Here is a 27,105-nt window from a genome sequence, read left to right as displayed (position 1 = left end):
CTGTTCATTTCCCTGTCTCAGCTTCTGCAAAGACAGGATTTATCCAGTGAAAATCTTCCATGGTTTCTTGTCTGGGTAAAGCTACAGAAACAGCCGATGAAACTGGAACCTGCCCATGGTGTGTTTTGCCAGCGTCTGACACTTAGTAAATGCTTGATAACTACTTGTTGAAAGCATGAATGCAAGGTACCTACCCTCTCTGTGTCATCAGAGTGGGGATGACAGCAGGACCTACCTCATCACATTGTCTTCTATTTCTTCTAGAATATATTTTTGATCATTTACTAGTTTCCTAAAATTATCCGCTTCATCTGCTTTTTAAAAATTGAGTTCCAAAAGGATAGGGCCCTTGTTTGTCTTGCCTACTGTTGTGTCCCCAGCATCAGTACAAACCACAGAATGGGCTTCCAGTAAATATTTGTCCTGTGAGTGAATGTGTGTGGGGGAGGACAGATTATTTTGGAAAAAAAAGAAGGAAGAATTAATTCCTCTCCTAATCGTGACTCATTTTTTTTTTCGAGCAACCCTTGGCCTTTCCTCATTCAAAACATCCACGAAAACAGTGCAGTTCCAGAAACAGTTGGAACTGTTGATGCAACAATATTTAAAAATACCATTATTGGGAGCGCAGCAGGGGCTTCTGTGCTCTTCTGTGGTCCTCTCGTTATGATCCGCCTCTGCAGACCATTTCGTGTCTTTGCCACATCCTCCTCTGTGCTTTCTCCATCCTTCCCGCCTCAATTGTTTTCCAAGGATGGATGATGGACCCACTGTGAGCCAGGCGCTGGGTTACCTAGGCCCTCCCTCCCCCTGCACAAGTTCTGTTGTTTCTCCACCAAAATGTTCCCTCCGCTCGCTTTCCGGGGTCCACTGAGGCCTTGTGGCCACACGGTCGCCCAACTTCTGCCCCCTGGCGGCCATCCCGAGAGCAGCGCCCGAGGGCTCCCGCCGCCCCGGGGTGCCCCGTGGTCCGCTCCAGCCCGGGCCCGCCGTGCGCCGGCGCCTCGCAGGTTCGAAACAGTTGGGAGTTGGATCCACTCCAGCTTCGGCTCCGGGAGGCCCCCCTGAGCGGCCTGCCCCCCTGGGGCCATGAAGAAGGCCGCCAACAAGAGCTGGAAAGGTAACGGGGCCGTGGGCAGAGGGGGCCGCCCTGGGACAAAGGCTCCATCACTTTGCCTCGCCTGTAAAATGGGCACATCACACGCTTGGCCTGGGAGGCGGCCGCTCTCCATCATCTGTTCACTTTACATACTACTTTACATACAGTAAGAGCCCCCTCCCCATTCTTAGTATAGCTTCGAGTTTTGACAAACGAATACCCACGTTAAACAGTCACCATCATGGCACGATCAAGATGTGGAACGATTCCCCACCCCTCCACCCCCCCACCCCCGACCCCGTTCCCCAACCCCCCAATGACTGCGCTGCCCCTTTGCCGCCGGCCCGCACTTCAGAGCCTGACCCCGGTGCCCATCTGCTTCCCGCAGTCTGGCCCTTTGCACGGAGAATGTCATAAAAGTGAAATCCTCAGAGGCTTTTGAGCCTGCCTTCTTTCAGCCTTAGCCCCGGCGTCTTCTGAGACTGGGCTTCCCAGGTTGGTTTATCCCATGCACATTTATTTAACTTGCAAGCTGAGGTTGGAACTCCGACCCTGCCTGGGAGGCCACTTCTCGGCATGTTCAGGAAGGCCAGGCTGGAGAGGGTATGACCGCTCCAAATCGCTCCTATAATCCCGTCAAGTCTCCAAAGGTGGTACCTTCTTTATATGGGGTTCCTTTATTTTCTAGAGAGGCTCTGTGGTTTGGGGGAGAGTGAGGTTGAAGATGAGCAAGAACGCTTGCCTAGAGGGAAGAGCCATGAACCCTCCCCAGACCTCCACACCTGGGGGTGGGGACTGGGGGACCCCTCCCTCAGCAGTGGGGGAGGACTCCAGGGGCCCTCAGAGCACCACCTTCAGGTGGATTTGGCGAAGGTTCTCGCCAAGTAGCAGTTTGTCACTTGGCCTTAAGGAAAGGTGTGCTGAAAATGAATGTCCCCCAGAAGTTTCCTGTGTTCTGAAAATGAGTCTTCTGAGAAGCTTCCTCTTGGGAAAATAACTTGTTTTACACCACCCCACAGTCCTTGAAACTTTCCTTGTGACAATTGGTTCTGTAGAAAACATGTTTTGACACCCCTCCACCACCACCCATTGTCCCAGATTTTCCTGCCAAATGATCTTTTCCTACTATTTCCACCGTCATTGCCATGGCATGCTTGGGTGATTACAGCAACACTGATTTCCCACTTCCACACTGGACCCCACAATCCATGCTCTACACAGAAGCCAGAGGGTGGGTTTTTGTTTTGGTTTGGTTTTAAGAAAATGCAAATCTTACTGTGTCCTGCTCAAATTGCTCCTAAGCTTTTCCAGTGAGGTAAGCCAATGAAGCAGCCCAGGTTGGCTCTGCCTTTGCTCCTAATGCCTCCACCACAAGTCTCTATGTTCTTTCTTGTCCCAGAGCCTTGATCCCATGTGATCCCTCCCACCCTCCTTTGTCTAAACATTTCCTGTTGGTCTTTTGGACCTCAATTCAAATTTGACTACCTTCCCTACCAGATACCTGGTCCTTGTGTCAGCTCCCCTCAGAGCTCTCTGTACTTCCTAGCATGTGTTACAGTTGGTTACTCAACATACATTTACATGACTGATGCCTTTCTGTCTCTTCCACGAAGCTGGAAGATCCATAGGGCAAGAAACTGCTCTTTCCTAGCACACTGCCTCCTTCAAAAAAAAATCATCAAGTGGACAATTGATAACGGACAGTGATTAAGCACTCGGCAGGTGCTAGGCGCTGTGCAAAGCCCTTGAGTGGTCTCGTTTACACTCCCAACAAGCCTGCAAGCTAGACACGTGTTGTCTTCACTTTACTGATGGGGAGACTGAGGAATAGAGAGGTTGAGGAACAGCCCCAGGCGTCTGGCTTTAGGATCCCCGTGGTAACTGTCATGCTGTCGTCTAAGTGACTGGAATGAAATGTCTCCCTCTTTTTTATTAGACAAACAAATCGACTTCAAGGTCAAGTCATCTGTACACAACTTGAGCAAAACTCAGCAGACCAAACTCACCGTTGGGAACCTGGGCCTGGGCCTGATCATCATCCAACATGGACCCTACCTCCAGATCACCCACCTCATCAGGAAGGGGGCTGCGGCCAGGGATGGAAAACTCAAGCCAGGTGACTGTGGTCTCCCCTGCCTCCCTCCTCTGCCTTTGAGGAGGCTCCAGTTAACAGGTTTCCATATAACCGTAACAGTGATGCTGATGTTGTTTGGCAGCCGATTTCTGTGGGCCAGCCAGTTGCTATCACTTCATTGGCTCTTGCTGTTGTGCGTTTTTATTCATTGAATGCTTACAAGAAGTCTCTAGGTAGGAGCCTTTATCATCCCCCTTTCACGGGGAACAAAACTGAGGCTCAGCGCGATTGAATTCTTGCCCAGGTTCACCCCACATGCAGAGGCACAGTGGCGCTCCAGAGTTTGAGGCTCTCTGTGGAGAAACCCTTCTTTCAAAGGCAGTATCGTTCATTGTTACCATTCAGATGCATTAATTCAGAATTATTCAGACCCTCCTGACAATCCCTGAGCTAGGTTCTGCAGTAAACCACCTTATAGATAACGAATTAGGTATTAATAACTTGTCCATGGTCACACCAGGGATCAGGGGCTGGACCCTCTCTGTTAGACTTCGGAGCCCAAGGGCTTTATCCATACCTCTCTGTTTCTCTTGTCGTTGATGAATTTTCCATTCAGCGTAAGACATGTTTTCTGGTGTCTGCTCCAGTTTAGCAAGTCAGGGAGACGCAATGGGCTGGAAGGGTGCTAAGAGGGAAGAACCATCCAGTTTCAGTTGGGCCTGAATTCATGCCCAGGCTCTGCCACTTTGTAGTTCTGTGACCTTGGGCAAAGTCATGTAATCTTCCAGGTGTATCCTAAATCTCTAATTTAGGATAATACCACCTTCATCAGAGGGGACAAGGATTTGGAGAGATAATCTTTATGAAAGTGCTTTGAAAACTACAGTTCTCTGGGAATACTGGCAATCATTTCTCTGAGGCTGTTCGAGTTTCCAGACTTGTGTCTTTTTTTTTTTTTTTTTAAATAAAAAATGATTGTGGTACAGGAGCCCCAGTGGATTAAGCCGCTGGTTTGTAACTCTTGTTACCTATTAGAATCATCTGGGAGTTTATAAAACTGAGATGCTTAATGCCCATCTCCCCAGAGGTTCTGATCCAATTGATCCGGGGCCAGGGATGGTTTCAAAGCCCCTCCGGTGATTCTAAGTGCAGGTCAGGTTAGAAGCAGTGGATTAAAGATGAAAATAATTAAATGATGCCATTATGAAAGTTTACCTCACCTTAAAATCCAAAACATTTTTCTCCAAATGTCACTACCTGGTGCCGGGGCACGAAGTGCCAGAAAGAGAGTTCTGGACTTTCCAGACCAAAAAAAGTCCAGGAGAGGTTGTGTCAGCTTTTCTGCTTGTTCTCCTCAGCTTTTCTGGGGTCAGGCGACAGATGCTAGTTGATAGCCAGAGCGCACACTGGCTGGACTGAGACAGGAGAGTGTATTTACGCACAAGAAGCAGGCAGGACCTCATGGTGCGGTCATGGGCTCTGTGAGGTCAGAGGCAGTCTTTAATTCGTCTTTTAAAGCCAGGACTTAACCTACAGTGCTTGCACAGTTGCTATGTCTGCTTAATAAACAAATAATAAGTATTTGTCGCAGCCATTGTGCAAGGAGTTTCCGCACCTATGATCTCATTCAATCTTTGCACCACTCCTGGAAGGGAAGTAAACTGAGCCAGAGGGTTAGAGAGATGAAGGAACAGGGTTGACACACAGAGCTGGGACTCAAGTCCATGGCCCCTGACTGGAAGTAAAATTTCAGTACCAGAGAGAGTCCAGAGTCCCAAATCTCTTCAGGATAGGTCAATCACTTCTCTTCAGGGGCTTGGTTTCAAAGACCCGAATTCAGTGCTTTTGACATTGATGGAGAATTTCAGAGGTGACAGTCCCACAAGCCTGCCATTTCTTTGACCCTATGACCTCCCGTTCCCATTATTTGTTATTCAGGTGCTTCACATTTTTCTTTTCTGGTGTTTCAAAATAGGGTTTCAACTTGATTTCCTAGTTTAGTGTTAGTGTATTCTAGCTAAACTTTAAATTCCTTTTGCCCAGTATGGCTTTAAACAGCCCCTGGGGGGCGCCTGGGTGTCTCACAGTCAGTTGAGCATCTGCCTTGGGCTCAGGTTGTGATCCCGGGGTCCTGGGATCGAGTCCTACATCAGGCTCCCCAAAGGGAGCCTGCTTCTCCCTCTGCCTATGTCTCTGCCTCTCTGTCTGGGTCTCTCATGAATAAATAAATCTTTAAAAAAAAAACAGACTCTGACACCTAGAATCTTAAGAAATTATAGCTTTGAAGGCAAACACAGGTCGCGCACTGGCCACATTCAGTAAGTGTTTCCTGAATGCCTACAGTGTGCAGGGGTCCTGCGAGGCACAGAGGTATACAGGTGAGCCAAACAGATATGGTCTCTAACCACAGGGAGCTTATGGAACTCACAGCCTCATCGGGAGAGATGAAGAAGAAACAAAATCTATTTTTTGGTAGTGGATTGGCTTCCACAAATTTGATTTAATATAGGTAATGGAGACAATGTTTGTAATAATGTAGTTCCTAAAGCCCATTAAAAGAGGAAAAATAAAGTGTAATGAGGTTGGTGTTCATAAATAGCAGATTGGCATTTCTTTATGAAGGGCAATGTTAATATCTATTGCCGGAGTAATCACATTCATACAATGACATGTTTGGTTTACAGCCAGGATGGTCAGGGAATGAAGCTGTTTATTTTCTGCCCTCTTGATAAAAAAAACACCCTTTAACAACGTAATTAAGCAGAATGCCAAACCATAGCTTTTAGCTATAAACACCCCTTTTAACATTAGGCACGTAAGCTCATCCAGTGAGGGGTTTTTGTTGTTGTTGGTTGTGTTTTTTGTTTTTTTTTTTGCCATTGTAATTAACCTCCATAGGATGAACAGCTATTTCAGACTGCACACTCCGCAGGTAGCTGGGAGAAGCTGGTTTCATTTTGAAGTTAGCTGCAGATACTTGGCTGGTTTTACTACCCTCTTACTTTCTAAGACCCAAGCAGGTTTTCTCCACTCTTCTAAGTATTCATTTTCTTTACTACTTTGAAACTGAAGTTTCTGATAGGATCTAGCACTATGGGAGTTTGTCCTTGGCATTCCCTGGATGCTTCCTCTGAGATTAGCATAATTCTCAACTACACCACAGTGGGGTGTGGTATCAGAGAAGGTACTTCATCCTCTTTTCTCCTTGGAGGTTAGGCTTCAGCTCTCTTGGAATGGGGGTGTTTGAGGGGGCCCTGGCTTCCCTGGAGCAGAGAGATGAACACGCCCTTTGGGACTTCATTGGAGTCCCTTCATCCAGTGTTAGCTGTAAAGCCTCCATCACCATTTGGCAGGCTGTTAGTTCTAGTGAGATCTAGCTAAGACTTTACCCAATGTGAGCCCTTAAAAAGTAGTTTCTTTGTATTCCTTCCTCTCTTGCTGCACGTCCTTGTAGTCAGGATTATTTGGTGCCAGCAATAGAAAACAGTTTTTATTAAGGCACTGAATTTAGAACACTCAGTCTGACAGAACTGCTAGAAAGGCTGGAGAACCAGGCTTGGAAAATGATGAGAACAAAGGACCACGCATAACCACCCCTGGAAGCCGGGTTGCTCCTGTCATCCCTCTTCATCGCCTTGCCTGCTTGGGGTTCAGGGACCCAGGTGGGAGTGTCCAGTGGCTGGATCTCTTTACATGTCCCTGCTGTGCCTGCTGGCGGTAGGGAGGTGGGCACAAATGAGTATCATCCACTTTGGGGGTCCAGGGGCTTGCCGTCAAGGTGTGGTTTCCATCACACTTGCAGGGGTTTCAGAAGCTCCATACTTGACCATCACACTTCTCTCCAGGTCCAGTAATGCCCCAGACTGGGCCCCCTAGCTGTCAAATCCCTTTAACCAACATACTCTCTGTGTAGGCATCCTAAGCTTAATTATTATTATTATTTTTTCGTAAGCTTAATTAAAGCATGCTGAATGTCCAGTGTTTTTCATGCAGAATTATTTGCTCAACTAATACTGTGCAAGATAGAAAATTAAAATCAAAGTCTTGAATCTTAATACCAGAGGAGGACACTGGAAATTGCCAGGCAGGTAGAATAAAAACTAGGTCATTTATTCGCTTAGTGTAAGTGTTTTTTTTTCTTTGATAGCTATTCATTTTACCTGAAACAAACACATTTTTAGAATCTTAAAGGATGGTTCAGATTATAATTTTTTTTTAAAGATTCTATTTATTTATTCATGAGAGACACACAGAGAGAGGCAGAAACATAGGCAGAGGGAGAAGCAGGATCCCTGCTGGGAGCCTGACACAGGACTCGGTCCCAGGACCCCAGGATCCTGCCCTGAGCCGAAGGCAGATGCTCAAGCACTGAGCTACCCAGGTGCCCTGGTTATAAATGTTTTTTAGCCTCTGTCACACCAAGGACCAAAGAAATTCATTAAAAACATGATATAATATTTACCGTTACACTGTTATTAAGAAACATCTTGCGTGCATTCTCCATTATGCAAAGGACACCCATGTCACTGAGATGACTTTTATTTTTTTTTTTAAAGATTTTATTTATTTATTCGTGAGACACACAGAGAGGCAGAGACATAGGCAGAGGGAGAAGCAGGCTTCATGTAGGGAGCCCGATGTGGGACTTGATCATGGCCTGAGCCGAAGGCAGATGCTCAACCACTGAGCCACCCAGGTGTCCTGATCATTTTTATTAAATAAAGGCTGAAGCCTGGTTTGGGTTCATAATGAACCAACAATATGAAGCCTTAAGATGAAACAATTCACAGTAAAGCCAAAAGTGGTATGAACCAACTGACCCATTATCTTAATTTTACTGATAATTTTCTCCCTCTTTAGGTGATGTTCTGATTAGTGTTGGCCATGCCAATGTGTTAGGATATACTCTTCGAGAATTTTTAAAACTTTTGCAACACATCACCATAGGCACAGTGCTACAAATCAAGATTTACCGATATTTTATCGACATACCCCCAGAATGGAAAGAAATCTATGATTTAATCCCTGAGACCAAATTCCCAGTAACACGGTAAGTAGTTTATCTTAGGAAATCTTTTGTTATGCTAGTACCCCGGGGTCTGTGAAGCACTGGGTGGGTCTTGGTTTCATGTGAGAATGATCAGTTGGCCCAGGGGAGAAGGGATAGGTGAAACCAGCACAATAATTTGGTGGGTTCTAAATCCCTCTGGAAAAGTACACTCTACAGGACCTAATGTGAGGCAGATTAATGAAAGTGAGAGCCTTGAACCTGGAGCTATAAAAAAAGAGAACCATTCAGGGGAGGAGCTCTGCCTCCAAAATCTACCTGCAATGTGTCCCCTTGTCCAGAGTCAGCTTTAAACACCTGCTGTGAATCCCACTCCTTCATTTGTCTCCCACACATTCAACTTTTTTCTAGCTAGAGTCTTCTCGATAACTAACATGTAAGCCTTTTTTAGGCTTCTGCCACCTTCACAAGCCCCACCTTGACTTGGCTGCCCTCTTCCTGCCCCCCTAGGACAGGAAGACATAGTCCTGTTTGTTTGACTTCAGACATGTGGAAAGAACTGTAGCAGACGTGGGCCATTTCCCCAGATGATTTCCCAGGTGCTCTGCCCCCCACCACCTCTGTGTAGGCCTCTTAGCAGGGCCACTCATAGCCCTCATATTCCTGATTCCAGTGGATCCTTCTCAAGTCTTCATTGTACTTGGCTCCCGAGCAGCATTTGACACTGTACAACTCCCACCACCCCCCTCCTGTTGAAACACCATTTTCCCAAGGCTTCTGCCTTGGAGTTCCCCAGGGCTGAATCTTTGGCTCCCTTCTCTCAATCTTCTGGGCGATCCCTCACTGAGGCCTGTGGTTTCTATCACTCTCCAAATGAGTGATTTTCAGTTTGTATGATCTTCAAACCTTGTACACTTAAACCCTTCATCTTCCACTTGATAGCTCCATTTGGGTGCAACACAAATCCCTCACACTCATTATGCCAAAAAATCAAAGCCAGCTCACTGCTGATCTCCCAGTGGTCCTATCTTACTGGAGGAGCATTTGCCTTGTTGAACAAGTCAGAAATTTAGGATTGTGCTAGATTTCTCCATCTCCCTTGTTTCCACCCAAAATAATCACAAAGACTTGTCATTTTACCTTCTAGTTGTCTCTCACATTTGTCCATTATCTCTCTGGCCACTACCATCACCCCAGTCAGGGCCACCATTTGGTTTCTACCATCTACTCCTGTCCTCTCTTCATTCTCTACACAGAACAATTCTTTTACAATGCAAATCTGATTGACGTGTTCCTGATTAAAATGTTTTATCCAAGAGGCTTTCCTAAATTAGTGTTAAAACACTGTCTGGTCCACCCATCATATGCTTTCAAAGTAACCTGTGTATCTCCTTCACAGCATTTATCCTAATTTCAGTGAAGTAATCTGTATAATCCATTGTTTACTATGTTGCCCTGGGAGAAAGTAGACTGTAAGGCAAGGACTAAGTGTGTGGTTATGCTAAATTTGCCACAGGACTTTCACATGGTTTCCCTTATTCAGAATGAATGAAAAAATCTGGATTTGAAGCTCAGGCTAATCACTTGAGAGCATATTTATCTGGAGCTCAGGTGTACCAGAGACTCTTCTGAGGATGAGATGTGTGAGGAAGTTCTCTTGAATATGAGATCATTTTCCTTTAATGATGAGTTCGGTGCTCTGATGCCAAGAGTGGTCCTTAATAATTTGACAGGATTTCTGAGCACTAGTCACTACAGCTGTGTATCTTTGGTTATTGGGATGGGCTCAAGGAAATCTGGCTAGGGACTTTACTAAGGACTAAAAAAAAAAAAAATGGCCCACATTGCATAGATGTTACTTCAGATATTCCAACTTGTGGTCCAAGGGGCTGATATGGCCAACAGATGTACTTTGCTAGTCTCCCAGAGCATTTTAAAAAGCCAGAATAGCAGTGACTTGTATAGAGAAAGGCAGATCCGTGGGGGCTTTTCCAGGGGCCAATCTTCTTATTTCTCAACCTGGGGATGTGGCTACCAAAGTGTTTATATATTTTTTCATTAAACTATTTATATATTGTTCTGTATATTTCAAACGTTTTAAAATGAAAAATATTTGAATTAGTTGCCAAATTTACACATCTAAGATTTCACGGAAAGAATCTGCTTCTCTGGTTTCTCCCGAAAAATCAGAAGATGGGCTTGCATCCCTACATGGTGATAGTGGGCTAGAGCTGTCCCCTTAGAACAGGCACAGACTGGGGACAAGGTTTTCCCCCAATAACCAAACCACTCATGATTTAGCTAAAAATTATTAATGATAACATTGCTTACAATGTGGTAGACCCTGCTTCCAAGCATTATACCACTTAATCCTCAGGCTAATGCTTTTTATTATCCTGATTATAGATAGGAAAACCAAAGCCAAGAGAGGTGCATGTAAACTTGACAGAGGTCACAGGGCTAAGTGCGGCTAGGCCTGTCTCTAGAACAGCAATGTTCAAAAAGAACTGTGATGGTGTCAATGTTCTCTATTTGATCTGTCGCATGTGGTAGCCACTCCCAAGCACCTGTAATGTGAGGAATTGCAACTGAGGAATTTTAAATTTTATTCAAGTTTAACCATTTAAATTCAGCAGCACAGCTGGAGGACCCTGTGCTGGAGAGTGCAGCTCTCAGGCCTGAGTTGTTAATCATTTGTTTATAGAATGAATGTTTCTTAGCAGTTGTTCAGAGTCTGAGATTCAAAATACTAAAATCTAAGAACGGCAGACTGACCAATCAAAAGCAAAGAAGAAACAGAATAGCACAACTCAAGAATGAGGCTAAAGCCCACAGACTTAGGACCAATACCAAACACTTTCTGACTCCCTTAATTAAACAAAGCATTTTATATCTAAGGCACTTTGGTAATTTATAGGGATGGGGCAGGGAAGGAGCAAAAAGGGAAAGAGAAGGCTTATTACACAAAGCTGGTATGACCTTTTTCAGAAGCAAATGGCACTGTGAACATTGGAGAATATTGCACATAATAATCTGGACAGGCCTAGTGGTATATAAACTGTTTCCAACCAACTCTGACCTCTGCTGGCTTGTGGCTTTATAATCTTACTTCAGTTGAAAAAGAACATAGCTCTACTACTTGTTCCTTATAGTTACCTAATACAGAGTTAACAAAGGATATTCTTTGCAGTCTGGAAAAAAAAGTAACTTGGATTTTTTTTTTCCCATTCTTGTGCTGTTCAGGAAGTCCTGTGCATGTTTGAAAGCAAACTGTTCTAGTCCTGAGAAAATCCACATTTTAAGACTAGTGGCTCTCAGTGAAAATGACTCAATTACTAATTGTTACCAGAAGAGATAAGCTTTAGGAAAACCTGTTCCAATTCTTGGAAGCAAATAGAACAGTCAGAACTGCAAGAATATTAGTGATAACGCAAGCCAGTCTGAAAGGCTGGTGAGGGGGATTGTGGGGGAAGAAAACGATTTCCTATTTCCCTGTAGCAGGACAGATGTCCCAGAGGGCCATAATCACAAAGACCAGGATGAGGGGGAGCAGGAAACAGCACTTTGTTCAGGCTCAGGAACTGCAGGCATTAGAAAGGTCATGCACTGCCCAAGTTTCAACAATCAAGAAAGCCAGTAGCTGGAGATATGAGGGTGGTCTGGCTTGCCAGGCAGGCGTCCCCTTCCTTCCTCATTGCTCATGCGCATCCCTTCTGAAGCTGTGTACTTGGTCAGAGAGGACAATTGTTCTTTCATCAAGGGTGTACAATTAGCTGTGCTCCTCTGTTGGAACCTCCAAATGAGCTCTCAAGAAAACCAACAGTTGGGGCAAGTTATATGGGCAGCCCCGGTGACACGGGTTTGGCGCCGCCTGCAGCCTGGGGTGTGATCCTGGGGACCCGGGATCGAGTCCCACATCGGGCTCCCTGCATGGAGCCTGCTTCTCCCTCTGCCTGTGTCTCTGCCTCTTTCTCTCTGTGTCTATGAATAAATAAATAAAATCTTTAAAAAAAATAATAAAAAATCTTTAAAAACATTTGGTCAGCAACAGAGAAGTGGAATAGTGAATGAGACACATCTGGGTGCAGAGGGTGTTGTATAAATCTGTTTGTAAACCCCAGAGAGAGGCAAATGATGATGCTTAGGGGAAAAAAGAAGACTCAAAGATTTCTCAATAACTAGTGTGTTGAAGATCTTAGAGGCCCATTGGTTTCTGAATACTCTGGAAATGGGTAATATCCTGTTATTGCTGACTCAATGTAACCCATAAGAGAGCTCTGTGGAGGAGATGGCCAGGTTGACCTGTCCTTCTGGAGGGAAATTAACCTACACTTTAAGGCCTGCTAATATTCTGGTCAGTAGTCTGGCTTAAGTCAGTACAAAGCAATATAAAATAAGTTACTTAAGGCAGAATTTGATTTACACTTAGGAATGGAAACAAATGTAAAGGTATCTTTAAAGAGAAAAATGTCAACAACACAGAAAGTGCTAAAGCTAACTTATATCCTTTCTTTTAAGAACCAAAGCCACTTATAAGACATCTTGTTAGGGGATAATGAATGTTTAGACAATTAAAAATCCATTTCTTTCACTATTTTTTTCATTTTAGCACAACAACGAAAACTAAGCAGTCAAAAGATGACTCCTTCACAAGCAGTGATGAAAATGAAGATGTAGTTTCAGATAAAAAACTGAAGTATTATAAATATTCACAGTCCACTGGGCACCAGTCTGCAAGGAGACCAGTGTCTATCTCCAAAGAATGGCATGGATATAAAAAGAAGAACCATACCATTAGTGTAGGAAAAGACATTAACTGTGATGTGATGATTCACAGAGATCTTAAGAAAGAAGTGAGAGCCCCTTCTCCATACTGGACAATGGTGAAGCGAGACAATGAAAGTTCCTCCTCCTCCACAGCCTCCTCCACCTCAGATGCATTTTGGCTGGAAGACTATGCCCACGTTGAAAAGGGCAAGGGTCAACCTGTATTGAAAGTTGCTTAGGAGCAGTTTGTAAATTGGTGATCTTGAAAACACCCAATTTTTGTGCATTGCTATGTACAGGTTTGCTATACTTAACAGGAATATGTGCAGACTTACCACTTCTTTCACAAGTGCATTGTAATGCCTTCAGAGACCTTCTTCAATGATATCCAAACACTTCCCTTGGGTCGGACAGGCCTCACTGCCTTTTCTCAAAATAGCAACATCATTCACATCATTAACACACTCCCTTTGGAGAAGAATGTTTCATCTTTTACAAATGTAGCAGAAGAGTACAGGACCAGAATGTCTAAACATAGAATTTCACTTTTTAAGGTAAGTATCACATTTTTATTTAGATATTTAGTTGCTCTTGTTTTGCAAACTTCAAATGCCCTACTTATAATAAGTGATGCATTTTCTGGCTAGTTGTTCATGTAATAATTTTTCCCCCTTAGCCCTAAGAAACAGAATAGAAACAGACAAGGGAGAGGGAGAAGATAAGGAGAAAGACAAAACTCTGTCACACAGTGAAGATAAAACTGACATAAAATAAGGCAGTGGGAATATAGAATATGATTAATAGGGAATTTATATTCTTCAGAAATAACTCTATATTGTGAAAAAGACAGAAAGGGGGTAAAACCCAGACTACTTAATAGTTCTGATCCAAAAGGATAGATTTTAAAAGGATAATTATTGATGGCTTATCTTTAAAAGCCATCAATATTATCTTGATTTTAATAGTTTCTGATGTTTCTGGGCTCTGTTGTTATACTCCTGTTCTGTTATAGCATCTAAGACAAAGATCTCAGCATATAATAAATACTTTATTAGCCAATTGCAAAGATGCAAGAAAAACATTTAAACAGAATGTTTTATTGACTTTAAGTCAGTTGGGAACAAAAACCTGTATTTATGTTCTAAGACATTTCATCTCATTGGGGAAAAAAAAGATAAATGTTATATTAGAGATTTTTGACTTTCATGTGTTTTCTGCTCTGGGTTGAGAAAACGTTCAGCTCTTCCCTGAAAGATGTGTTTCAGTATTACAACTCATCAACAAAAGGTGTATGGCCCAAATTTCCACTTGCTGCCATGGACTTCCGGCCAGAAACAAACTTCTTTGCAGCCTTTAAATAAAAAAAAAGAAAAAAAAAGAAAAATGAATGGAGATAAGAGGATGTATTATCTAGTAGACAAACTTATTTTTCTGTTATTTCAAGAGTGTATGGGCAGGGCATCCTGAACTAGCAATTCTGGACTAAGCTCTTGTGAGGGTCAGTGCATTATTCTAATTTGTGACATTGTAAGAAAACAAAGCTTAGCTGTTCCTTTGAATGTTCCCTCCTATGTGTGACTGAGAAAGTGTGGTGCTCCAGATATGAGGAGAGCTATTAAAAAGGGGAAAGGGAAAATCTCACTGATGTTGCAAAATAGGGCGGGCAGAGTTGGCCTCAGGCCGGGCAGTACTTTCCTGTTCTGTATTACCATGGCAAATAGTCTTGAGTTAATAAAAATACACCGTTAACATAAAAGTTACTGTGTTCTTTATGCCACTATTTCAAGTATAGAGGCTGGTTGTTTAGGTTGGATGTACTGCCACAAGTAGCAGCCCCTACATTATCTCAGTTTTTTCATGGGGAGACGGTGGGGTAGTGGCAGCCAGGGCTGGGACTCACATGATGATCATATACAAGAGGAAGAGAACCATTTGGAAGAGTATGAAAATGATGAACTTAGGGGCCAAGTGAAATCAAGTCAAGGTTGCTACCTTAAAATAACCTGTTTCTTTTTTCTATCCCCGCTGCCCCTACATAAGGTAGAGCTGTTCATGAGAAGATGGCTGAGACCTCTAACAACGCCCAAGGAGTCGACATTTTTAATATAGGAAGAAACTGGGAAAACCCACTGATTTTGGATTTATTCTGTAGTTTACATATTTGTTAGGCACCGTAAAGAATACAAAAAGGTATAAGACGTAGTCCTTGCCCTCAAAACAACTCAATCTCATAATTATATATGTGAAAAAAAATACAGCAATAGCAGGAGAATGTCTTCGGTTGAGAAGACAAATGGAAATCTTGAGATGCTGGATGGTGCAGGACTGGCATAATAAAGTTCATTTCTTGGGAAGGAGAAAAAAACGCCAAATTCAACTATTAGGTTGAATCACATGAAATGGCCAATATTCAACTCTTCCTGACCTCTAAGAATTTTAAATGGTTTACTCTGGTACTTTTAGTTGAATGAGGAAGACACACACCCTGAGTTGACAAGGAAGCCATCTATGGAAGTGATGGTAATGAGCCCTCCCGCCTCTGAGCCAGGCAGAGAGGCACCAAACAGTAGGATATATGGCCCAAAGGAGCTTATGCATTCCTTCCAAAATTGGATCATTTAGGTCAAATTATTTGATGTTAAATCATAAGTTTTCATTTGCTTACATTTACGATATCAGCGTCAGCTACGGAATCAATCTGCTGAAGGACCGTGGCTGGCGGCGTGTACGATCCAGCAACCAGCGCCTGGGACCCGACTTCATCCAGGAACCCCTCAGAAGACTCCACTGACATTAGGTAGGCAGCTTTCAGCTTGTTCCTGTTCAGTAAAAGGTATGTAACTAAGGCAAAAGCCAGTTTTATAAGAGCAAGGAAATTTTAAAGTATGTTCTCAAACTCAAACCAAATAAAATATGTTCTCGAACTCAAAGATGTTTTCATAAATACACAGATTAATAGATTTGAAATCTTCCAGGCCTAAAGCCCTCCCTTCTGTGTCTTCAGTTAATCAATTATGTTATTATTTGATTATTTAGAAAGCTGTCAATATAAGATTATACTGGAAACCCAACAGACTGCCTTTTGATTTTACACTAGAACTTAGACTTTAATTTTTATTTCTTTAAAGACTATTTTAATGCGAAGTTTTGATTAATGAAGTAAACTCTTGCCTCATAATACTTTTCTGGTGATGATTTTAGGCATTTCTATTAAGCAGACTATCTATGTGGGGTCTTAAGGCACTGTTCACTTGTAGAATATTAATATTGTGTGCTGATTCTCAATCTACCTGCATTCCCCGAGGCCCACTGCTACACTGAGATTTGTCTCAGTGAGGATGGGGCGTGATTGAGAAGGCAAGTGGGGAAGGACAGTAGAGGTCTTACGGTCTTTGCTGCTTAAATATGAGCACAAAGCATGAATTTGAAATAAAAATCCAATTCATAATTCTCTCAGAAACTGGTGTTCAGAAAGGCACTCAAGTAACTTAATAAACTACCCTCGTCTGGAACTCTGTAGCAAGACTTCCATTTACACATAAGCAAAATTTAATGCAGCAGTTTTACCACATTGTCAGCTTAATTAAAATAAGACTTAACCTCTTTTTTTTTTCTACCCAAGAGAGGGCGCGGGGAGAGGGAGGAGAGAATCTCCAGTAGGCCCCACGCCCAGTGAGGAGTCCAATGCAGGGTTTGATCTCACGACACTGAGATCATGACCTGAGGTGAAACCAAGAGTTGGACGCTTAACAGACTAAGCACCCCCAGGGGCCCCAAAGATTTTACCTCTTCACTCTAGGTGACAATCTGATCACCAGAGGGGCGGTGGGTGGGGGTGAAACAGGTGATGGGGATTAAGGAGTGCACCTGCTGTGATGAGCACAGGATGACCTATGGAGGTGTTGAATCACTATACTGTACACCTGAAACTAACATAACACTGTATGTTAACTAACTGGAGTTTAAATAGAAACTTAAAATATTTCTTTACCTACCATAAACTTTACCAAGAGATTATCAGTTTGTTCCTTCAGCAATGACACCTTACTTTCTTTCCTTTCCTATAGGAAGACTCATAAGAACCTTACAAGAAAAAGTATCAACCCCATCAAAACGGCAGAAAAGAAACATATCTTGTTATTAGTAGCTGAAATTCCATTTTCTACATGTTGCCATACCTTATAAAAACTACACTAAGCTACGCTTAAGGAAATACATTTTCTTAAATAAATTAGAATTGAAACCAATTTTTAAGTAAATCTAGGGTTTCAATTTATTCTCATTGTGTTTTGTTTCTGGTGCAATCATGAAGAACAGCATCCTATTAACCAACCTTGGTCCCATGTACATAATATTTAATAAACTACTGTTCTTATTTAAGAGATGCAATTTTTTTAGTGTGTTCAGTCTAACAGAAGTAATAATGCTAATGGGAACAGAAATGACCAATAAGTTGTCCCCTCTTGGGTAGTAATCTGCTCTGTCATACTTCCTTTGTGGACAATACTAAAGGGGATCATGAAGATAGTCTGAGTTTCATGATTCACATTTTGAACTGTCCTAAATGGATGAAGTCAAGTTTAAGTGTTTTAAACTGACATATGAAAAGGCAAGCTTGGTCCAAAGTATGCCTCTTTTGTTAGAGAAACTCCCCAAACTAACTGAGTGAGGTTTTGCTGGCACTCCCAGTTGCTGGAATTCCCATAGTGGGAATTTTAAAATCATCAAATAGGAGACAGATATTTCAATCTTTTAATCAGACACAGTGATCATCCTTTATCCATAGTGAATACCTTCCAAGACCCACAGTGGATGCGTGAAGCCATGCTTAGTACCAAGCCCTATATGTACTATGTTTCTCCTACATACATACCTATATTTAACTTAGGCACAGGGGAAGATTAACAATAACTATTAATAAAACAGAACAATTTTAACAATATAATAAAAGTTATGTGAATATGGTCTATCTCTCTCATTTAAAAATATCTTATTGTCCTGTACTTACCTTTCTTCTTGTGATGTATGAGATGACCAAATGCCTATGTGATGAGATGAAGTGAGATGAGGGACATAGATGTGCTGTGACATAGTGTTCAGCTACTAGTGACCTGACAATAAGTCAGGAGGAGGATCACCTGCTTTCAGACCATGGTTGATTGCAGGTAACTGTGGAAAGCGAAACCATGGATAAGGGAGGACTACTGTATCTTTTTTGGGTCTATCAAATCAGTAAAGAGGTAAAAAAAAAAAAAAAAAAAATTGCCAATGGTTATGGCACAACAGGTACTCTCATATACTGGTGGTGTGATTATAAACTGGTACAACCTTTTTATGTTGGGACTTTGAAATACAAAAATAAAAATATTATACACACACACACATATATTTGAACAGACTTTCATTATAATATTTATAATTCTTGACCCAGTTGGGAATATATACCAAGAATGTGGTATGAAATACAAAAATGTTTTAAAGCCAAAAATATCTTTTACAGTAGGAAATGTCCAACAAGTATATTTTGATACACCTATTGATATTGTTTATGACACATTTTTAGTAATCTGAATAAATGGAAACATTATGATGTTAAAAAAAGAGGAATCATTGGTAAGGAATGAAAGATCGTTTTTGACTTATTTCCAAATTTCAAATTTCTACCATAAACATGCTTATATACTTATAGGATATAAATATATATAATAATAGTAACAATTATGTTTAGAAAGCATAAAATGGTCAAGAAAATAAGCAAAATGTTGAAAATTATATCTCTAGGTGGTATAAGATGTGGGTGTGTTTCCCTTTTAAATACTCTCTGTATCTTTCAATGCTTTTGTGTGTATGTTACAATAAAAAATACAACTTTCAAGGGGACCTGGGTGGCTCAGTCAAGTGTCTGCTTTTGGCTCAGGTCATGATCTCAAGGTCCTGGGATAGAGCCCCAACTCAGGAAGGAGTCTGCTTCTCTCTTTCCCTCTGCCCCTCGCCACTGCTTGTTCTCTCTCTTGAATAAATAAAATCTTAGAAAAAAAACCTTTCAAATAGGCGAAACACAAAAAACAGTTAATACTGAAACATACTTGGCAACCTGGACATCTACACTGGAAAGGTTTCCTTGAGCAACTGTTTTTACTTGATTATAGGCAGCCTTGATAACCTAGGATAGATAAAAGAAAGCTGGTCATTTTTGATCAGTGCCAGTCTTCCTGAAGCAATCAAATGCTTCACTACTGAGGCAAAAACACAAGGTGGAAGGTTAGTTCCATAGAAACAGCACTTGGAATTCTTGCCACTATGTGTTCTTTATTCTTCCAGTGGTCCATAAAGCAGCTGTTTGTACAAATTTATAGTATCCAAGTAGCCAAGCTTTTTTAGAAAAGTGGCAGAAAATGCCAAGATGGTTTAGGAAAAGCAAACACAGAAATTCATAATTGCCCTTAAAGAATAAACACTTTTTAAAATTTCCCCAGACTTTCATTATGCAATTAATACTGCTATCCCTTACTATTCACTAAGAAGAAGGTAGTAATTTATACATGGCCGATTTGTAAAGCTTGTCCGTGTCTGGGATGCCAGAGTCAAGGAGGAAGCAAGTTCAGTAATGTGGGTAGGCATTTGGCAAATATTTGTTGAATAAATTCATAAATCCATTCAATAATTTTCTCCAACCCAACTTTGGCGCCATCCTGGGTCACTGACCTACCTCTAATCACTTAAATTCTAGGACCTCCATTTCCAGTGCATTTTAGCTACCCATTTCCATAGCCACACCCGACCTGGATATAACCTAAATTTGCCCTCCCTGTGAAATCATCAATTCCAAGACCCCTGACCTAAGTCTTTAATCACACTGTCCTTGTTCTTCCACCTCATCATGATCTTTAATTCCTTGGTGTGTCCACTTTTTATCAGGCCCTTTGGCTTCTCTATCTGGCCAAGATCCAAGATTCACTCCTTCAGTCCCTCTTGCCAGTGTGCCCCACTCCTTTTCCATATGCCCATGCTTCTGACCTGCCCACTTTGCATGCTTCCAATCTTGGATTAACCCTACAATCTGTCTCCTCCATTTCTCCATTGGGAATACCACTGAAGAAAAACTATGAAATGACTGTAATACATGACAATATGTGTAATAAGTAACTGCAGTACAAATTTGTAGTCTCTCACCTCTCTCACCAGGAGACATTTACGTGTCTGTCGATCCCCACTCTGTGTGTATCCAGCCATTCACTTGTCCCAAATCCCATTATTTAAACTCTCCTGCCTTCTCTTACTCTCAAGATCTGACTTAGCTTCCTCACTGGGATGTACTTTTGCATCTTTCCAATATCCTCCAAAACATCAGCGTTTGTGTCCAAGGCTACAATATCCACTTGTATACTCTGTATCCCACCTGTTTGCACTTTTTCAGACCTGATCCATTTTAAATTTCCTAGCAACTACACCTGCTCCCATCTTTCTTTCCGTTAGGTATGAATTCTCTCCCAACTTAATCTCTCAGTGTAAGCTCTCCTAAAACTACCACCCAGTAAGTCTGAGCTCCACTTGCCTATGCCAACCTCACATTTCTTTCTTCTCATTCGTTCCTTAACACTTCTAAACACTCTGGTAAAAATTCTATTACCAATGATGTCCTGGTTTATTATTAACTATTGGGGCTCTCTGTGGTAACTAAATGGACATTAATTCAGATTGGATCAAAATGGTGTTAACTGTTCTCTCTTTTCTGGTCTCCAAAAATTTCAGTTTCTCTTCTTTTTCTTTCTGTTTTTTGGTCCATTTTCCTTAGTCACTTGGTGGCACGCCCCAGAACTGGAGCTTTGGTTTTCTTCTCCTACAATCTTTCACACACTATCCTGACTTCAGCACAATTTCTGTACTGAAAACTCTGGCCTTGATGTCACTGGAGTTCTCAATGAGAGGTCCCAGAAACAACTCAATGCCACCTGTCAAAACAGAACCAAAATACCAAGGAGACACTTCCTCCCTTTTCCCTGAAAGCAGAAGTATACATTTGTAAGTTCCTTGCACAGCAGACACACTCTAATGAGATCCACTATATAAAGAGCTCCAGTAAGTCATGGCTTTCAAACACTCCCTATTTTTACTAGAAAAATGTTAATGGAGGAAAGACACTTTTGAGAGATAGTGAGTTTGCAACTTACATCTCCAGCTGCAGCAGCCTGTGAGATAGTGTAAATCCCAAAGAGGCCGGAATCAGAGTAACTAGCGTTAAAAGCAGAAACCTGAAATATAATGAAATTTTACTGCATGTCACTTTATCAGGTAAAAGGACACAATTTTCCAAAGAGACGAAAATTTGGGACCTTCAGAGTATAAGCAAGAGAAACTAGTATTTCACATAACCAGCTATATCAGACTGAAGTGTTTCATGTACAGGTTACTTTTGTTTTGTTTTAAAGATTTTATTTATTCATGAGAGACAGAGAGAGAGAGAGAGAGAGAGAGAGACAGAGAGAGAGAGAGAGGCAGACACAGGCAGAGGTAGAAGCACACTCCATGCAGGTTGCCTGATGTAGGACTCAATCCCTGGACTCCAGGATCAATCACATCCTAAGCTGAAGGCAGACGCTCAACCGCTGAGCCACCCAGGGGTCCCCAGGTTACTTCTTTTGAAACCATAATGGTTTTAACTTTTTTCATTTAAATATTTATTAAACAGATTGCTTGCTTCACTTTCTTAGTATTTTCTAACCTTTGATGATTAAAGGTTAATGTAAATATTACTTTGTGACAATTATTATGGCTGAATGGTACAGACTGTGGGCTTTGGCATTAAACAAACCTGCTTTCTTCCCTCTGCTACTGCTGGTGACTTTTTTTTTTTTAACCAGTTCACGTACACTTCTACACAAAGTTAAAGGGTTGGGGGGAAATGTCTGCTTAGTGGATGTTATTCAGGTATCCAAGGCAGCCACAGGTCTCTGGATAGCAGGGGTACTGCTGCCTGCAGTCTGAGCAGAGCGTTAAGTTCTGGAAGGTGATCGCAAATGCTTAGTATCATGTTTGCCAGTGTTTATGAGGATGATTTACATAAAGATCACCTGATCTGTTATTAAAAATACAGACTTTCAAATTTCTCTAACAGATTTACTCACTCAGATCCCTATAGATGCAATCTGGAAAAGCCACATTTCAAAAATAATTCTAGGTGATTCTTATGCATGTTAAAATTTGAGAACCACTAGCTCAGCCCATATAGAGCACAAGAAGAAATGTTCTTTAATGTTTTGAAGTTTAATTACCTTTTTGAGACTCTCTTGTTCATACCTCAAATTTCTGGCCAAATGCTAAAGTAGGAATTTCTGTTAAATTACATCACTGGGGGGATCCCTGGGTGGCGCAGCGGTTTGGCACCTGCCTTTGGCCCAGGGCGCGATCCTGGAGACCCGGGATCGAGTCCCACATCGGGCTCCCGGTGCATGGAGCCTGCTTCTCCCTCTGCCTATGTCTCTGCCTCTCTCTCTCTCTGTGACTATCATAAATAAATAAAAATTAAAAAAAAAAATTACATCACTGGGATTAAACTCCATCCACCCAGAAGCATCATTAATATTCAATGGTGAAGACTAGCATGAAGAGAACAGAGCAGACCATGAACCAGGAGAGAGAAATTGTAGAGGGAATTTAAAAAGCAGCAGCTAAATTTAATGTAGGACTAATTTAAGGTAATGGTTTTCAAACTGTGCTCCAGGAGGGAACTCCATGGTTCTGTACAGAAGGTTCCAAGGCTTTCAATGTTAAGTAAACATTAAAAATTTATTTAAAAGTGAAAATTTTTATGCTCAGCATTGCAGTTGGGAAACTGTATGGGATAAAAAAGGTTCCTCTACTTAGAAAAAGAAAAAAGTTTGAAAACTATTATGTAAGAGAGAAAAACTCTCAAGGCTTGATATACAGGAGAACCATTTTAGATTTCTTTCTTTCTTTCTTTCTTTCTTTCTTTCTTTCTTTCTTTCTTTCTTTCTTTCTTTCTCTCTCTCTCTCTCTCTCTCTCTCTCTCTCTTTCTTTCTTTCTTTCTTTCTTTCTTTCTTTATGATAGGCACACAGTGAGAGAGAGAGAGAGAGAGGCAGAGACACAAGGCAGAGGGAGAAGCAGGCTCCATGCACCGGGAGCCTGACGTGGGATTCGATCCCGGATCTCCAGGATCGCGCCCTGGGCCAAAGGCAGGCGCTAAACCGCTGCGCCACCCAGGGATCCCCCATTTTAGATTTCTAAGTCAACATGACCATACATAATAAACTTTCCTCAAACCAAAAGCCTGATTTATGGCCTGCCACATATCACTGTACATCTGCTTTGTGAATGAGTAGCCTAAAGGAAACTATGTTGTCCTTAAGATACCGATCAGTGCTCATACCCCCTGCACTTCTTTATAGTAAAACTCATGATTCCTGCCCAGATGCTATTCTATGATCTTTTAAGGTTTTACGAGATATAAAAAGTATATGATTCTGTAGAAACTGTTCATTCTACAGAGCACTTTCTTCCTTGTGAAGAACATGTTTCCTGGGCAAGGTGTCCTGACTTGTGCTCCAATAAAATATTCTTACCTTCAGAGATTCTAAAAGGTCTGTTCATCTTATGTTGACAATATTAAACAGAGGAATGAAAAGTGAGGTGATTTTAATTCTACTCAAGTGTCCAATGGTCAAAGGCTACCTACTTGTGCCATGTACTGTTGTAAAATCGTGAACAATATTAAATCCTATAATTTAGTATATTTGTTGCCCTTTAAAGGCTTATCATTGAAGGCCATGTGGGGTATTACATTGGCCAAACAATGGTCATTCATTAAATTAGTAACTGCTGACATTTTACATTCTCTTGATTTGAATATCATTATTTTGAAAGTTTTTCTGTCATAAAAAGTGTGTTCTAGAGTAACATGGCTTTTTGTTACAATTTCTTTTTAAATCTCAAATTGGAGGGATAAGTCTGTAAAGTTTTTCGTGTATGATATACATCTGGTGGGAAAACATGAAGAGCAATGAAATTCATGAAGTAGGGGTGCCTGGAAGGCTCAGTGGTTGAGTGTCTGCCTTTGGCTCAGGTCATGATCCTGAGGTCCTGGGATCGAGTCCCGCATCAGGTTCCCCTCATGGAGCCTGTTTCTCCCTCTGCCTGTCTCTGTCTCTCTCTCTCATGAATAAACAAATAAAATCTTAAAAAAAAAAAAAAATCATGAAGTAGCCACAAGAACACAAAATGACAGAAGAAAACTTAGAAAATAGACTAATTACAATCTAGGAAAATATTTAATATCTAAAATTTTGTTCTAAAGGGAACTGAAGTATGAAGTTTCTAATTTTTAAGCATTTCCTTCTTTCTATATTAGAATAATTGAAAAGAGAGGAAGTTTTCTATTAGACCCTATCTCTTCAATTTTACAAAGATTTTCTTTGTTCTTACCTTAGATTTTAAGAGCAGAGTAACAGGACTACATCATACACAGTAAGCCTTTAAAAACAAAAAGGAGAAATGTTGACTACTCAGACTCACATCAAATGGCTGGTGAACTCCCTTGGCAACAGCCTGGTATAGGGAACTGGTGGGATTGCTGCCCCTCTTGACGTGTGGTCCAGCACCAAGGACATACTGGAGAACACTAAATGCATTTGCTTCTGTACTTCCTATGGCAGCACCTTCTGCTACAAGAGCCGCATGAACAAGACTGTCTCCATTCTGCTCTCGGATTTCACCTGGTACCACATAAGGAGAGAGTAAAGAATAAAGGGGCTTTGTCATCACTTGTTTTATTCTTTCATATTTTCTATGACGAAGTATTAACCCACTAAGATTAAGATTTTCTGTGGCCTGGTGCTCTCAGCATGCCATCCTGTTCTCCCCATAACACACACATGAAACATATTTAATACACAACACCCAAACAATCTAGTCTTTCCCTTCTATACTGAGTCTGTTTGGTGGTAAGTAATCAGGCCTATCCCACTCCATTATGCTATTCTGAAGGGGAACGTCCTTCTGATAAATCAGCTCTAACAGAACAAAATGCTTACCTCCACGGTATCTGGCCTTTGCACCAGGTAAACCAAGCCCGCCCCTCATGTTGAGAAACTGTTCCGCAACTTGCTTTAGAACAGGGTGACCCACACCTATTTCAATAGAAACAAAATCAAGCCAGAACCATAGTTTTTAAAATACAATTATAACATATAGGTTTTAAAAATACGTGATTATACAATTCAAGTTATTACAGAAATAGTAAAGAAAACAAGAGCCCCCCACAGTGCTACTCTCCCAGAGAGTCCACTTACAGTTTACTAATACATATTCATCTAGCACTTTTTCTACATATGTACTCCTCATTTTCTTTTCCTTTTAAAATGGTGTTATTCTATTCATATCGCTTCTAACTTGTTTTTGGTAATTTATATCTGAGTGAGTGGTCTACAGCAAAACATTTAATGACTATAAAGAATTCCTTAATATGGATGTACTATCATTTATTTAATCAATCCCTTCTAGATGGACATTAGCATGTTTCCAATCATTGACTATTAAAACAGTATTGCATTGTGCATCAAAGAACACTTTAATATTTAAAATCAATTAATTGACATAGTATATTAGTTTCAGAGGTAGAGTTTAGTGATTCATCAGTTGCATATACCACCCAGTGCTCATTATACCACGTGCCCTCCTTAATGTCCATCATCCAGTAACTTCATCCCCTCTCCCTACTTCCCCTCCAGCGACCCTGTTTCCTATAGTTAAGAGTCTCTCATGGTTTGTCTCCCTCTGATTTCATCTTATTTTAATTTTCCTTCCCTTCCCCTATGTTCATCTGTTTTGTTTCTTAAATTCCACCTATGAATGAAATCATAATATTTGTCTTTCTCTGACTTATTTCATTAGCATAATGCCCTCTAGTTCCATTCACGCTGTTGCCAACAACAAAATTTCATTTTTTTTAATGGCTGAGTAATAATATTCCATACACACACATGTAGGTGTGTGTATATATATATGATCAAAGAACACTATCAAGAGTGAAATGGAGCCAAAGAATGGGGAAAAAATGTCTGCAAATGATATAACTGATAAAGATTTAATATCCAAGATATATATAAAAAAACTCTTACAACTCAAAAATAAGGACAACCCAATTCAAAAATAGGCAAAGGACTTGAATAGACATTTCTTCAAAGAAGATATACAAATGCCCAAAAAGTGAAGATGTTCAATGGTATTAGTTATTAGGGAGATGCAAATCAAAACCACAAGGAGATACCGCTTCATAGACACTAGGATGTCATCAAAAAGACTGATAAAAGTAAGTACTGGTGAAGAAGTGGAGATAATGGAACTCTTGTGCATTGTCAGTGGGGTTCAAAATGGTTCAACTGTCTTGGAAACAGTCCGGCAGTTCCACAAATGGTTAACAGTTACCATAGATCCTGGCAATTTTACTTCTTTTTTAATTTTTATTTATGATAGTTACAGAGAGAGAGAGAGGCAGAGACACAGGCAGAGGGAGAAGCAGGCTCCATGCACCGGGAGCCCGATGTGGGATTCAATCCCGGGTCTCCAGGATCGCGCCCTGGGCCAAAGGCAGGCGCCAAACTGCTGCGCCACCCAGGGATCCCAGATCCTGGCAATTTTACTTCTAATAATATACCCCAAAGAATTAAAAACAGGCGTTTTACCTAAACCTTATACATCAATGTTTATATTTACAATAGCCAAAAGGTGAAAACAACTCAAATGCCCAAGTGACAAACTGATGAACAAAAGGTGATAATGGACTATTTTTGCCAGGAAAGGGTACTTTGCCAAGGAACATTGGTACTTGCTACAGTATGGATGTACTTGGAAACATTATGTTAAGTGAAAGAAGTCTGCTATAGGGTGCCTGGGTGGCTTATATGGTTAACGGTCTGCCTTTGGCTCAGGTCATGATCTCACAGTCCTGGAATTGAGTCCCGAGTTGGGCTTCCTGCTCCATGGGAAGTTTGCTTCTCTCTCTCCCTCTGCCTCTTGCCCTGCTTGTGCTCTCTCTCTAATGAATAAAAAAGAAATCTTTAAAAAGTCAGCTATAAAAGGCCATACACTGTAGGACTCCATTTACATTAACTATCCAGACAAGCCAACTGTACAGAGACAA

The 27,105-nt window shown here is 41.4% G+C and overlaps 2 protein-coding genes across 10 annotated transcripts in view; one reads left to right on the top strand and one right to left on the bottom strand.

The window, feature by feature from the left end:
• Positions 1-977: 977 nt before the first annotated feature.
• On the top strand, positions 978-24,727 carry PDZD9 (PDZ domain containing 9). 8 transcript variants are annotated; one of them, XM_072836048.1, is made up of 7 exons: positions 978-1,120; positions 3,036-3,215; positions 8,034-8,223; positions 12,791-13,502; positions 14,989-15,138; positions 15,628-15,745; positions 24,395-24,727. In XM_072836048.1, the coding sequence occupies exons 1-4, from the start codon at positions 1,090-1,092 to the stop codon at positions 13,185-13,187; spliced, it is 798 nt and encodes a 265-aa protein (XP_072692149.1). In that variant the 5' UTR covers positions 978-1,089; the 3' UTR covers positions 13,188-13,502; positions 14,989-15,138; positions 15,628-15,745; positions 24,395-24,727. The 8 variants fall into 8 exon arrangements, with proteins under 8 accessions (XP_072692149.1, XP_072692148.1, XP_072692147.1 ...); XM_072836047.1 differs by having other exon boundaries at positions 15,628-15,781; XM_072836046.1 differs by lacking the exon at positions 24,395-24,727 and adding an exon at positions 17,016-17,328 and having other exon boundaries at positions 14,993-15,138.
• Positions 13,978-27,105, bottom strand: part of UQCRC2 (ubiquinol-cytochrome c reductase core protein 2) — a 25,712-nt gene continuing 12,584 nt past the window's right edge. The window contains exons 9-15 of one of the 2 annotated variants that reach the window (XR_012035555.1): positions 24,998-25,093; positions 24,480-24,679; positions 21,120-21,200; positions 19,035-19,111; positions 17,957-18,117; positions 15,614-15,767; positions 13,978-14,299 (exon numbers count right to left, since the gene is read on the bottom strand). Coding sequence is in view for 1 of the 2 variants with exons in the window: in XM_072836042.1 (XP_072692143.1) it covers positions 14,216-14,299; positions 15,614-15,767; positions 19,035-19,111; positions 21,120-21,200; positions 24,480-24,679; positions 24,998-25,093 (692 nt within the window). In the remaining variant the exon portion in view is untranslated. The remainder of the gene's footprint in view (positions 14,300-15,613; positions 15,768-17,956; positions 18,118-19,034; positions 19,112-21,119; positions 21,201-24,479; positions 24,680-24,997; positions 25,094-27,105) is intronic. The other variant, XM_072836042.1, reaches the window with a different exon arrangement.

The sequence above is a fragment of the Canis lupus genome, chromosome 8 (assembly GCF_048164855.1).
Source record: "Canis lupus baileyi chromosome 8, mCanLup2.hap1, whole genome shotgun sequence".
Classification (NCBI taxonomy): domain Eukaryota; kingdom Metazoa; phylum Chordata; class Mammalia; order Carnivora; family Canidae; genus Canis; species Canis lupus.
The sequence above is the reverse complement of the archived record's forward strand: the minus strand, read 5'-3'. Positions and strand labels throughout refer to the sequence as shown.

What these genes read in the sequence shown, in the direction of transcription:
- PDZD9 (XM_072836050.1), top strand. Translation starts at nt 1,090, where the DNA reads ATGAAGAAGGCCGCCAACAAGAGCTGGAAAG. An exon ending in GGATGGAAAACTCAAGCCAG is followed by an intron (nt 3,216 to 8,033) that starts GTGACTGTGGTC and finishes CTCCCTCTTTAG; the next exon opens with GTGATGTTCTGATTAGTGTT. An exon ending in ACCAAATTCCCAGTAACACG is followed by an intron (nt 8,224 to 12,790) that starts GTAAGTAGTTTA and finishes TTTTCATTTTAG; the next exon opens with CACAACAACGAAAACTAAGC.